Genomic DNA, 13,079 nt, shown 5'->3' with positions numbered 1-13,079 from the left:
CAGCAGAAACGAATCCGACTAGGATCCTTGAGGATGCGGGCTCAATCCCTGGCCTCGCTCAGTGGGCTAAGGATCCCGCATTGCGGTGAGCTGTGGTGTAGGTCGCAGACACAGATCCGATTGGACCCCTAGCCTGGGAAACTCCATATGCCACAGGTGCGGCCCTAAAAAGCAAAAAAAGAAAAGAAAAACCAGAGGGGAGGCCCCGACGGGCAGGCCCGTGGCCTCCAGAGATGCGCAGTTTTCCAAGGGACACTCACCCCGTTACTGGCGTTTTGAACGGAGCGGCCCGACCTGTATCGTTCGAACCTAACAAGGAAGAGAAAGCAGAGTGAGGGGTGGCCCGGGTGGCGACACCGACACTGGCCTGGGAAGCTCCCGGGGACCGAGGGCCGGGAGGCCAGCAGAGACCCACCATCTGGGGAGGGGACAGCCGCCACGCAACTTCGCCACGCCTTGCTCTGCACAGAGCGCCCAGCCTCCCCGCGGGCACCGGCAGGTGAGGAGGGCCTTGGCTGGCATGTCCAAGAGGCCATTACCAACTCCTCCGGCCCCTGGAGGGGAGGCGGGGTGGCCCACGTTCCCTGGGGACACCTTGGGTGCCCTTCTGCAGAGCCAGGCAGGAACTGCCACCCTTCCCTGGTTCACGACTCAGCTGGGGAGTCAGGTGCCCACTCGCTGGGGGAAAGGGTGGGGTGCCTGGGGGCTGGAAGGTGGGCACAGGCCCCAGGGGCTGTTGAGGGTCAGGCCACCAGCCAGTGCCCCCGCCCAGCCCAGGCCATTCTCCCGGAGTGGGGAGCGGGATTCGCCCCTGCGTTAAGGGCAGAGGCAGCTAAGGGAGCATGCAGCCTGGGCTTTGCTGGGATTCCTGCTGCACCCTGGCCTCCTGGCTTGCTGGGGTCAGGGCCCGGTGAGCAGTGTCCCCAGGAGGGACAGCCTGGTCAGGCCATGTGGGCCTGCGGTCACTGCTCAGTGGCCTGTGGGGGAAAGAGGAGTTTCTCTTGCTGGAGCACAGCGCCCACGCCCTCTGACAACGAGGCTTATGAAAGGCTCTCTGGCCGGAAGGCACCTCAGGGCTGCTGGCCCCGGGCCTGGCCTCTGAATGGCTGTCATTGGCACGAAAATGCCCGCAGCAGCTCCTGGCATCCTGAAATGGGTGGGACCGACGAAAAGCTAAGCGCATTTCAGGTGGAGACACTGGGCACACGGCAAGCCCAGGGGCTCCGGGCCAGGCGCTGAGGGACCTGCCCCGCTCCTGCTCTCCCAGGGCACGGGGGGGGTGGGGGGGGCGGAGGACCTGCGTTCCTGTGGCGGAGGAGGGACACGGCGGCACCGCTACTGCCACAGCTGAACCTGAGACAAAGCCCAGAGTTGTGGCGACCACAGCAAGGTCACCCCTGGGGCCCCAGACGCCAGCATCTGTCGCTCGGACCCTGAGTGACTGCGAGGCCGTGGACCCGGGCATCCTCAGGTGCCCGGCAGAGCGATGGTGGATGGAACCCGCTCGCCTTCACCCCGCCTACGGGAGCCGCCTGGATCTCGCGTGCTGCCGTTTCCCCAAGGGGAGGCTCCGGGAAGGGAGGAGAACACGCGGGTTCCCTCAAACCCCAAAACGATCCGGCTGCCGGGAGATCTAAAGGAACGTGTTTCCCGCAGCAGCCGCAGCAGCCGCAGCCGGGCACCGACACCCGCCTGCCTCCCAGCGCTCCCGACACTGACGTCTGCAAAGCAAGGGAAACAGCTTTCTCCTTTTTTTTAAATGGGAAAGAGGAAACCTGCTTTTCCTCGGCTTTTCCTGCGCCTTTCCATCCTCCACTCAGAGGCTCCCCGAGCAGGGGCCGCGCCCCTCCGCCCTCCCGGGCTGGCAAAGGGCAGGGCCCAGTTCCCGGGAGAGGGGCGAACTCTCGGCCTTCCCTGCCCGCGGGCCCCACCTCTCGTATCGCAGGAAGACGTTGTTGAGGTCGTCGTTGACGCGCAGCAGCTCCTCCGTGACCTCCTCGTTGGACACGCGGGAAACGAGCTCCACGACGCGCTGCTGCATGGCGCGGCAGGTCCTGTGCAGCTCCTGGGGACACGGGCCTGGCTACCGCGGGCACGAAAGCCGTGAAAGGGGCCCTCCCCAGAGCAGAGCGCGCGTTTGCACGACTCGCCCGCACCACCGCAGAGCAGGGTTCTCTGCAGGGGCCTCTGCCTCATCACGTCGCCTGGGACAGGCGGCCCGTCCCTGCGCGCTCTCAGCACCCCCCGACCATGCAGAGCTCCTCGGCACTGCCCCCGCCCCCCATCCCGCCAGACAGCACACGCTGCCGGGGGAGCCTTCCGGGGGGGGCTCCACCGCAGCCCAGCAGAACTGAGCAGAACTGGACCAGACCCGCAACAGGCTCCGCGGGGGCATCTCAAGCACAAGCACCAGCCCAGGGGTCCCGAGGCGGAGGGGCGGGGCCAGCACCCAGGGCCCCCGCACAGCTACCCCCAGAGCCAGGCCCGAGGGGCTCCAGGGGGCTTCTGCAGAGAGAAAGTTTTACGCTCTCCTTGCTTCAACCTTTTAGGTTACTGTCTCAAAAAAGACCACACAGGAGTTCTCTGGCGGCCTAGCTGTATCTGGCGTTGTCTCTGGCGGTGGCTGGGGTCACTGCTGTGTCACGGTTCGATCCCTGCCGCGGAATTTCCACATGCTGTGGGCACGGCCAAAAGAACAAGACAACTACCGGGAGAAGAAAAGGAAGGAGGGAGTTTCCTTTGTGGCTCAGGGGCTGAAGAACCCGACTAGTATTCACGCGGATGCAGGTTCGATCCCTGGCCTCGCTCGGTGGGTTAAGGATCTGGCGTTGCCGCAAGGTGTGGTGTGGGTCGCAGATGCGGCTTGGATGTGGCGTTGCTGCGGCTGTGGTGGAGGCCGGCAGCCACGACTCCAATTCGATCCCTAGCCTGGGAACCTCCGTTTGCTGCGGGCCTTAAAAAAGAGGCGGGGGAGGAAAAGAAAAGGGGAACGTCACAGGCCCAGAGCAGAGCAGCACAAACCCACGCCAGCCGCCCCACGTGGCCTCCACGAGGTCACCCACAGCCAGGGCAGGCAGGCTCCGAGACCCTGCCTGCCTCCCGCCTCCTCCGAACCACCCGGGCAGGCACTTTCTTCCGCAGCAGGAACTCCCTACAGGCAAGAGCCCTCCAGGCGCCTGACAAAACACCCTTTGGTCTGATTAGTCCCAGGGCCTTCATCTTTTCTGCCAGGGACATGCTCGTCCCCTCCGTGCAAGACGGTCTCTCGGTTTCATCTTTCTGGGTTTCCCTGAGCCTCCTCCACGGTCCCAGGAGCAGGGGCTGAGGTCCTGAAGACCTGCTTTCTACGGCTGCAGAGGACAGCAGGGGTCAGGAGGCTGGGCCTGGGCGAGAAACCAGATTTCTCCAGAGAAGACGGTCTGGCCAGCCTGGCTGTTGTTGACACGAGACCCAAGAAGCAAGAGGGGCTAAACCACTGGCCACCTGCAGAAACGACGCAAGGCAGGGCTTCCTTCGTTACCCAAGGGGTGGCGGAGGAGGGGTGACCGCTGAGGGCAGTGCTGGATTAATTAAAACCATTATTAGTTGAAGACAAAGCTGGGGAGGCAAATCTGGGCACGGCAGGCGGCAGCCTCAGGACCTTTACGGCCCCAGGTGCGGCCCAGGGCACGAGCTCCGGCTGACAGGACACACACCAGGCCGGGAAGGCGCGGGGTTCTCAGCTGATGCAAGCTGCCTGCCGCTGGGAATGCCTGGCCAGCGGCCCCACGCAGAGACTGGCCGCGGAGGGGCTGGCGGCGGCCTGCCTGCGTTTAGGGACCTGCCCCGTCTACGAGCCTTGGGCGTTGTTCTCTGCTCAGTCCCGAGGCGCCACCCGGCTGTGCCTGCCCTGTGCTGGCACCTCACTCAGAGCGTCCTAGTCCCCCCAGGGGACACGGACGCCAGGCTCCAGGGTGGCCAACCTGCCTAACGCTACCCAGCACATCTGCACCCAGGAGTCTGGAGCCACAGTTCCTCCCACGTTCCCGGCCGACGGTCTGTCACGGAGGAGGTTCGGGAGGCGAGCGGTGCCGGGCACGCTGCCGCAGGGAACCAGCACAGGCTGGGCCGGACCAGCCCGGGGGAGGCTGCGCAGCCCCCTCGGGGCATCCTGCCTTCCTTCTGGGGGCTCGGCAAGTGGCTCTGACAGCACAGCTGAATGCTCTTGGCGAAGCCCCGGAACCACGCGGACAGAACCCGCCAGGATGCTGGTGGCCGACCCCTCCTGTTTCCCCTCTTCCTGTTCCCTCCACCGCCTGCCCGGAGAATTTCCCTCAAATCTGGAGCAGCCCCTCTTGGCATGAACACTTGGGCTGGTGACAAATGCATTTATTTCCCCGGCCTGGCCAGCAGTGTGAGCTCTCGACAGCTTCTGTCCCGAGCAACCAGGCTGCCCTCTGGCTCCGTGGAGGGTCCTGGGGCACATCTGAGCCCATCCCTTTCCCAGCAGACGGTGGCATTTTCCCACGCGGGAGCCTTGTTGTCTGTGCAGCCCCGACCCCTGGGAGGCCCTGCCCCGCTGGCTCCCAGCCGCCGGTGGAAGGAGCAGGGGTGTCGGTCGGCCCAGGAGCCGTGTCTGTGCACGGGGCTGCCAGCTCCTGAGTCTCCGGGCGGAAAGGACAGCCTCCCGGGCACCCAGGCTGTGCTCCTCCTCTGATTGATACCAGCGGCGAGGCTGGCAGGCTCAGGCTTGGAACAGGACAGAGGGGAGGGGAGACGTCATGGGAAGCGACCTATTTTTGAAAACTGTGAGCTGATGCCGGCAGCTCGGGTTCTGTTTGTCTTGGCTGATGGGCTTGTTTGAACACACCCGTGAGCGCGCACGCACGCGCACACACACACACACACACACACACGGAGGTACTGGCTGTCTGGGTGTCCTGGCTGTCTTGTTTGAACACACACACACACAAGCACACACACACAGGCTGAGGTGCTTACAGTCTGGCTCGACCCTGGCTGTCTGCAGCCTCTGGCTTTGTTCTGCTATTCCTGCTGCCAAACCCCTGTCAGCAGGAATTCTGACGCTGACCCAGCACAAAGCTGCCCCAGGAGGCCCCCTCTGGTCCTGGGCTGTTTCCGGGCTGATCTTGGACTCCTGGGCCTGGAAGAACCTACAGGCTGGGGACGGAGGCCAAGGCCGGGCCTGGAGCCGGGTGCCCGGGAGCGTGGGCCTGCTGCGGGCATCGGCAGTGAGTGGGAGCAGCGGAGGTCCTGGGTCCTCGGGGATGGGCTGCCGCGCCAGGAGCGCCCCCAGAGCGGGGACCACGGCTCATACACCTCTGTGCTTTGTGTCAGGCCCTGAGCTGGCGTCTGCCAGCCCTCACCCTTTAGGCGTGGGACGGGGGCAGGATGGGCAGCCACCTGGGACCCAGCCCGACCACTCGGAGGTGCCCGCCGCAGGTGCGGCGAGGCCCTCGGGGGAAGTGCATGAGGTGCTCCCACTCGCACGCCGTCCACGCACCCTCTTCCCAGCCCTCTAGGGGGCGCTGTGCCCAACAGCAGGGCCGCTGCCACTTTCCAAAAGGGCCACAGTCGTCTGAGACAGTGGGGAGCTGGGCTCCAGCTCTGGGCCCAAGTGACCTGGGAATGGTCCTGGGGCAGGAGCCCTCAGGCCAGCCCTGCTCCTGAACCCCTTTCTGCCAGGCTCCCGGCTCCCAGGGTGGTCAGCTGGCGCAGAGCCTCAGGTGCCCCAAGGCCCAGCGGGCCCACGGGCAGGAAGGCAGACAGCCCTTGCTCGCTGCGGACGTAACGCTGGGCGAACAAAGCGACACAGCGAATCATACCCGTAATATCGTCTCAACCACATTCGCAATAAACCTGGAAAAACCTCTGAAAGAAAATACGTCACCGAGTTCCCGCCGTGACTCAGTGGATAATGAATCCAACCAGGAACCATGAGGTGGCGGGTTCGATCCCTGCCCCTGCTCAGTGGGTTAAGGATCCGGCGTTGCCGTGAGCTGTGGTGTAGGTTGCAGACGCGGCTCGGATCTGGCGTGGCTGTGGCTGTGACGTAGGCCAGCGGCTGCAGCTCCGATTCGACCCCTAGCCTGGGAACCTCCATGTGCCGCGGGAGCAGCCCTAGAAAAGGCAAAAAGACAAGACAAAGAAAAAAGAGAGAGAGAGAGAGAGAGAGAGCGAGAGAGAAGTACTCTCTGCTTCAGGCTTCCTCTTCCTCTGGCCGCTGGCACTGCGCGGTCTGGCTTGGCCCCTCTGCGGACAGGCCCTCACCTGCAGCAGCTCCAGGTCGGACGCGGCCTCCTGCCCGGGGACCATCTCCGTCAGCATCTCCGACAAGACCTTTGTGTTCCCTCGGACGACGGCCAGCTCGCTGCGCAGCCTGGCGATCTGTGCGGGCCGGGGAGGGGCGGGCGAGGTCAGGGCACCTGGCGGGACGCAGCCTCGCCACCTGCGGGGGGGCTGCCGGCACACGTGGTGACAAGCTTTGGTCACCGGAGACGGGGGCTGCACGGGGCCTGCAGGAGGAGGTGAACCTCTCGGGCCCTGTTTTAGCCTGTTCACCTGGGGTCCAGGGTGGCCCCCAAGGTCCTGCAGGGCTGGGACCCTCGTCCAGAAGCTCACAGGTGCAGACCCCGGCCTGGGAAACGGGGACTTCACGCGGCCTCCCCCAGGCCAGCTGGTGGAAACCACCCTTTCCTGGCAGGAGACGCCCCGCCTGCGCCCACCACGGGACCTGGGCCCCCTCCCGCTGCAGGGACTCCTGAGCCATGGCCGCACCTGTGACGGCCTCACAGGGCTGCCTGGCCGTGGCCACTCGGGGCACACCCAGCCCTGGCCAGCTGAGGCTTGCCGTCACTCTTCCCTGCCTGTGGGCCCCTTGTCCTGCCCCTGTCACCATCGCTTCCCCAGCGCCCCCCAACCCCCACCCTGCACACTCCCCGGGGGGCAGGTGCTCTGCTGGGCTGAGGTCTGCAATCTCGGCCCCTGCCTCGATACATGTTCACTGGCTGGACAGATGGACCAACAGTCAACTGGGCAACGGGCTAGGCCCTCAGAGGGTCTTTCCTCCCTCTGGTGCTGCTCAGGGGTGCCCAGGGGGCCCTCCTCCCAAGTCTTGGCTGAGAAGAGGATACTGCCCAGGAGGCCAGGGACGCAGCAGCAGAGACCACATGGGCTCTGAGGCCCCGGGTCCTCCTGGGCCATCTCTGCCTCCCTTTCCCAGCCTGGTCCCCGACCCTCTGGCTGCTGGGAGGAGCGGAGCACCTGGTGCGGACACGGTCTCCCCAGGATGGGCGGCTTTGGGCTTCGACCTCTGACCTCCTCTCTTCGGCAGGACCGGGGGCTCTCGGGAGGCCCCCCTGAGGCTGCCGTCCAGCCCACGACTGCCCCGTGGGTGGGAGTGAAGGAGACGGAGGTTCAGGGACCTGGCTCCCCTCCTGCCCGGCCAGGCCCCTCGGAGCCGGCAGAGGGGAAACGGGCACCTGCCCCTCTGACCAGACACTACCGCCTGACCCTCTGCTGAGAGGAGGTTCCGGAAGAGTGACCTTGTCACAGATGGTGAATAAAGAACTTTCAAATCTAGGAGTTCCCGCTGTGGTGCAATGGGATCAGCGGCGTCTTGGGCGTGCTGGGATGCAGGTTCGATTCCCAGCCCCGCACAGCCCGTTAAATATCCCGAGTTGCTGAAGCTGTGGCTAAGGGGGCAACGGTGGCTCGGATCTGATCTCCGGCCGGGAGCCCCATATGCCACAGGGCAGCCAAAAATGAAAACAAAGACCTTTTTTCCCAAATATAAACACTGGATAGATTTCTTTTCAAGTCTGACCAATTCTCAACTTTTAACTAATGGGAATTCTTTAGTCATCTAAAGCCCAGGCTCCAGACTCCTGTAAACGAATCCAGTTTGGGGCCGAGGTGGCGTTGGCTCCCGGGGGTCACGCTGGGGGCGGAACGTGGGACGAAGCAGGACTTTCTCCTCGGCCTCCAGCCTCTGTAGCCTGGCCCACTTCTGCAGACAAAGCCCAGCCTCCCCGCCTGACACCCCCGCCGGGCTTGGGGCCTCACCTCCAGCGCCGCCCTGTCCTCCAAACCAACCACCTGCTGTCCCAAGAGTGGACGGGCCGGTCCCCCTGCCACCTTGGCGTGACCACACCAGCACCCGACAGCGAGCCCTCGTGGCCCATGAGTGTGCACATACCTGCTCTGAATTGGCTGTGATGGGGCCCGTGGCGCTCAGAGCCGGGGCCTGCGGCGCGGAGTAGGAGGCAGGAGGCGCAGAGTAGGGGCTGCTGCTCGTCTTCGGCTGTGCCTGGGGCCTCGGCACGGTGGCGGCTGGGTCCACCTCCGGGACGCTCTGGCAGGGCCACAACAGAGCCTCCGTCTGCCCAGTGCAGCCAGCCTGGCCCTCCAACCCCCCGCCCCGGCCTGGGGCCTCAGCGCCCCCACGGCAACCCAGAGGCGGCGCCCAGCGTGGTCTGTGAGGGCCCTGGCCCCGCTCCCAAGGTTAGGACCAGCTTGGGCCCCAGCACAGGGCTCTGCTATTGAGTTTGGCTCATCAGGAATCCTTGCTTGGTACCACTGCTGGTGCCATTGCTCTTGGCCCTTCTAAGGAGACTGATATAAACAGTAATTATGCGAGTCACCGAATGCTCTTTGTAACTGTGGGAACAACGCTGGGCTGTGCCATCATTCGAAGCTTAAACAGGTGTGTCTACCTCCTCCCCCCGCCCGCAGAGCACGGTGGGGGCGGGGGTTGGGGGGGAGCGCTTGGGATGGCCAACTCCCCCCGGGCCTCCCGACCTCGGGACGGTGGGCTGTGCCCACAGAGGAGGCCGCCGGCACCGGCCTCCTGGCCCCACGTCAGAGATGGCCCGAGGCAGGGTGCTGGGCTAGGTGCCCCTCCCAGACCCCGGGCTTCCTGCTCCCCCCGTGGGCGCCGTTGCCCTCGCGCCTCTCCAGGAGGACAGAGCTGCTGCGTGTGAGCGGGCTCCCTGGGCTGGGGACCCGAGGCTGACGGGAGGCGGGGCTGGCAGGTGGGTGCTGTGCCCGCAGCTCAAAGTGCGTTTCAGACCCATGGGTCGCGTGGATGGGAAGCCTGTCCACACGGGGGGAGGGGGCTCGAGGGTCCTCGTGCGGGCAGGCAAGTCTCCAACCAGATCCCCGGGCTCTGTGCTAAGACCCCCCCCCAGGACGGCTCCACCCAAAAGCCACTTCCACGACATGACATTCTTCCATAGTCGGGGTGGAAACTGGGGGCCTGGCTGCCACTGAGCCGGGAGCCAGCCGCCATCTCACTCCCAGGGCCCCGTGTTCGTGACGAGAAGCGCCCGGAGCGCAGGAGAGCGGGTGCCAAGCTGCATGATGCCAGCGGAGCATCGGAGGGGCTCTGCAAACGGCGAATGGGAAGCCGGCGGAGGCTCACCCGCTGCGGCGTGTGGATGGGGGACAGGGCGTCCAGGTCGGCCGTGGGGAACTCCACCCCCTTCCGCTTCAGCTCCTCGTAGGTGTGCACCACGCCCGTGAGGTCGGGGCTGCTCCGAAAGGCATCTGCCCAGGCCTGCGGGGGGACGGGGCCTGTCAGGGGACAGACCCTGGGCCCAGCCTCCTGACGGTCCCCTGGCGGTGCGGCCGGGGTCAGCGCAACGAAAACACACAGCGTCCCGCGTGGGGCAGCGCCTTGAGCGGGAGGCGGAATGACGCCCAAGCACGGGAGCATCTCGGCGGCCAGTGTGTTCCCTGCAGGGGACACGGCCGCCGTCTCTGCGTGTGCAGACTGAGCAGAACCAGAGGAGAAGCCCGCGGGCGACAGGAAGTCAAAGCTGAGCCGAGGTTTCCCGAGTAGGTCGGGGAGCCAGAGCCCAAACTGCCCGCGTGCCCTCTGATGGGCAAGGGGACTGAGGCCGGCGGGGGGCCTGGTGCTGCCACAGCATCAGCTGAAACGCGCTCAGGTGGAAAAGTCCACGGGCTCCGTTAAATGAGACACGACACGGAGAGCGAGGAACAAATATTTCAATAAGCTGCCGCTTGTCACTGATTCGTGGAACTGTGAAATGGTTTTTTTAAACTCTGCGCTTTAGGAGTTCCCGTCGTGGCTCAATGGTAACAAACCCGACTGGTATCCGTGAGGTTGCGGGTTCAATCCCTGGCCTCGCTTAGCAGGTCAAGGATCCGGCGTTGCCATGAGCTGCGGTGTAGGTCGCAGACGTGGCTCGGATCTGACGTTGCTGCGGCTGTGGTGGAGGCCGGCAGCAACAGCTCTGATTTTACCCTTAGCCTGGGAACCTCCATATGCCGCGAGTGCCCCCTAAAAAAAAAGACAAAAAAAGGTTTTTCAGAAGTCACATAATATATCAAAGAAGAAGTACACCCAAAGGGCCCCCCGAAATGGGCCCAGAGGAGGAGGTGGAGCCAATTCTGCGGCTGTCACAGGGTTTGGCAGCCCCCCCGACTCCAGCAGTGGCTCGGACCATTCCCAACACAGAAGCCCTGTCTTCAGCCCGCAGACCAGGCAAACCGGGTCAGCCTCCAAAGACCTGGTTCACCTCGCCTGCTGCATCTCACCGACCACCAGGCCTCCCCAGGTCCACTCACCCGACCCGCAAGGCCCCGAAGGAGGGCAGCTCCTCGTGGCCACGAATCCTCCTGGATGGAGAGGGTTGGGGGGCAGGGAGGTGGCAGAGGGAGTGGCCCCCACGGGAGAGCAGCACTGCCCGAGGCCCGGCCCCACCAGCTGCTCTGGCTGTGCCACTGGATCCCAAACTCAGCTGAGTCCTGTGACTCCAGCTTCAAAAGGTGCCAGCATTTAATTCAGGGTCTGAACTTCCGCATCTAAGAGCAGCCGCACCGTGCGTCGGGGCGCGGCCGAGGAAACGCATGACGCCGAGCTTCTCTTGGTGCCGCTTCCTGCCTTTACTGCTATGGCAGGACGACGGCTCCAGGGGACCCCTCTGGTGTCTCTGCCTCCCACCCAGCCACCCTGACCTAAGACCACGACGGCTCTCTCCAGTCAGGGACCCTTCCTGGGGCATCTGCCCAGAGCAACCGACAGGCCCCCTTCCATGGCAGCGGGAGGGAAACGCTTCCATGTTCCGTGACCTTGGCCCTGGGCCTGGGGTCTGGGCAGCTGGCCCTGGGGAGGTGGCCCTAGGAGGCAGCCACGTGCCAGCCTGGACCAGGAAGCGGGTCTGCTGCCTGCCGGGTAAGTGTGGACTCAGGAGAAGGTCTGGGCCCTCCCCAGGGCGTCACCCCCAGGGTTCTGGGGGACTGGCAGGCCCTTGGGAGGAGCGCAGAGATGCCATGAGCCCTGGCACCTTTGGGGATGGGCCCCCACCTGAGCTCCGCCCCTGTCTGGCCACGCCCACCCCCACGGGCACACAGAGAGGGCACATGGCAGGTCAGACCAAACACGTCCTCACAGGAACGAGGCTCCTTCCACTCCCGGGACGGAGGAAGACAGCCCTCGGGCGGCCGGCCAGCAGACCGCGGCCCCCTGAGCACTGGGACTCCGCCCGGGGGGCTGGGGCCTCAGGAGGCCTGCTCCTCCCTGGGTCCTGACCCGAAGCCCGCGGTGGAGGGGGATGCTGACCAACCGCCTACAGAGAGGAGCCGTCACCCCTCTGCTCTGAGCCCAGGGCTGGGGCTGGAAGGTTCCAGGGAGGAGAGACGCATGCTCTGTGTCCTTTTCCCAAACAGGACGGAGACCCCACGCAGCCCTGACCTCCTTCCAGACCCTGAGGTCCATTCAATAAACAAGGCTGCCTTGAACTGTGGAGAAAGGGCAGCTGCGTCCCGCCCTGCTCGTGCTCCGGATCAGAGCTCTTGTTCCCAGGAGCGGGGTCGGCGGCAGCTGCCACCACACGACGTGCCACCAGCTCCCCCGGCCCCACCCACCCCGCCAGCTCAGCTCTTCAGGGCAAAGAAAGTAGTTTTGTGGCTCTTTTTTCTTTTGCTTTGGCTCGTGGCTGTGGAAGGTCGGGGCCAGGGGTGGAATCAGCACCACAGCAGGGACCTGAGCCACCTCCGTGACAAAGCCAGGTCCTTAACCCACTGTGTGGCCAGGAAACTCCAGGAAGATATTTTTATTTGTATTTTTTTTAGGGCCGCCCCCACGGCCTATGGAGGTTCCCAGGCTAGGGGTCGAATCAGAACTACAGCTGCCGGCCTCCACCGCAGCCACAGCCACAGCCACAGTGGGAGCTGAGCTGCAAGGCAATGCCAGATCCCCAACTCACTGAGCGAGGCCAGGGATGGAACCTGCAACCTCATGGTTCCTAGTTGGATTCCTTTCTGCTGCACCGCCACGGGAATTTCAGGAAGAGTGTTTTTAGAGTCTACTGAGGGTGGGGGCAGGGCAAGGCGGCAGGGAGGTGGCCTGGAGGAGGCTCCCCCCAGGGCGACATGCTTCCTGGCTCTGAAGCAGCTCCAGGGAGAGCCGGACCCCTCGACCTCCTTAACACTCAAGGGGCAGAGGGCAACCCAGCCCGAAGGCCAGCCAGCCGCCACCAGCCCGCTCTCTGCACAGGCCCCTCCTCCCGGCCACCAGGGAGCCCGGCTCCCTTCCAGAAGGACTGCAGCCGGCACGCCAGCGTCCCGAAGGGCAGGCCCCCCGGAGCTCATCAGCCTAAGGGGTCTCTTGCTTTGGGGCACAGCCGGCCTGTGAGCGGGGTGACAGGGTGGGGGAAAGGCCTCCTGACTTGGCAGCCGCCCTGAGGCTGGCAGCTGTGCCCCTGGGATCAGCCTTCTAGGGAAGGCTCGGGAGGGATGGTGCCTCCACCACCCACGTGCCCTCAGGCACAGCGAGGGCAGAAACACTGCACAGAGGAGCACACCTCGGGGCACCCGTCTGCACAGCCACTGTGGCCGCCTCGCAGCTGCCCAGGGCCCGTCTCCCCACTAAACTGCAGGACCCCGACACAGGGACTGAGCGCCCGCTTCGGCGCAGCTGGCCTCCGGGGAGCACCGTCGGTCCTGACAGCGGGCGGGGAGGGCGAACCCGCACAGGCTCCAGCCCCACGCAGCCCGGCGGCCTTGGCCTGTCCCCCGCCCACTCTCGTCTCAGGAGTGGGCAGCACGTGCCTGCC

The 13,079-nt window shown here is 65.0% G+C and overlaps 1 protein-coding gene across 13 annotated transcripts in view; it reads right to left on the bottom strand.

The window, feature by feature from the left end:
• Positions 1-13,079, bottom strand: part of TOM1L2 (target of myb1 like 2 membrane trafficking protein) — a 77,134-nt gene that overhangs the window by 14,351 nt on the left and 49,704 nt on the right. For all 13 annotated transcript variants that reach the window (XR_002337412.2, XR_014821976.1, XR_002337411.2 and 10 more), the window contains 5 exons: positions 9,422-9,556; positions 8,198-8,353; positions 6,271-6,387; positions 1,932-2,065; positions 261-309 (listed from right to left, as the gene is read on the bottom strand). Coding sequence is in view for 10 of the 13 variants with exons in the window: in XM_021068006.2 (XP_020923665.1) it covers positions 261-309; positions 1,932-2,065; positions 6,271-6,387; positions 8,198-8,353; positions 9,422-9,556 (591 nt within the window). In the remaining 3 variants the exon portion in view is untranslated. The remainder of the gene's footprint in view (positions 1-260; positions 310-1,931; positions 2,066-6,270; positions 6,388-8,197; positions 8,354-9,421; positions 9,557-13,079) is intronic.

The sequence above is a fragment of the Sus scrofa genome, chromosome 12 (genome assembly GCF_054392235.1).
Source record: "Sus scrofa isolate SSC_HxYL_T2T_F1_AM1 chromosome 12, Sscrofa_HxYL_maternal_Yorkshire_Landrace_v2.0, whole genome shotgun sequence".
NCBI classification, from domain to species: domain Eukaryota; kingdom Metazoa; phylum Chordata; class Mammalia; order Artiodactyla; family Suidae; genus Sus; species Sus scrofa.
The sequence above is the reverse complement of the archived record's forward strand: the minus strand, read 5'-3'. Positions and strand labels throughout refer to the sequence as shown.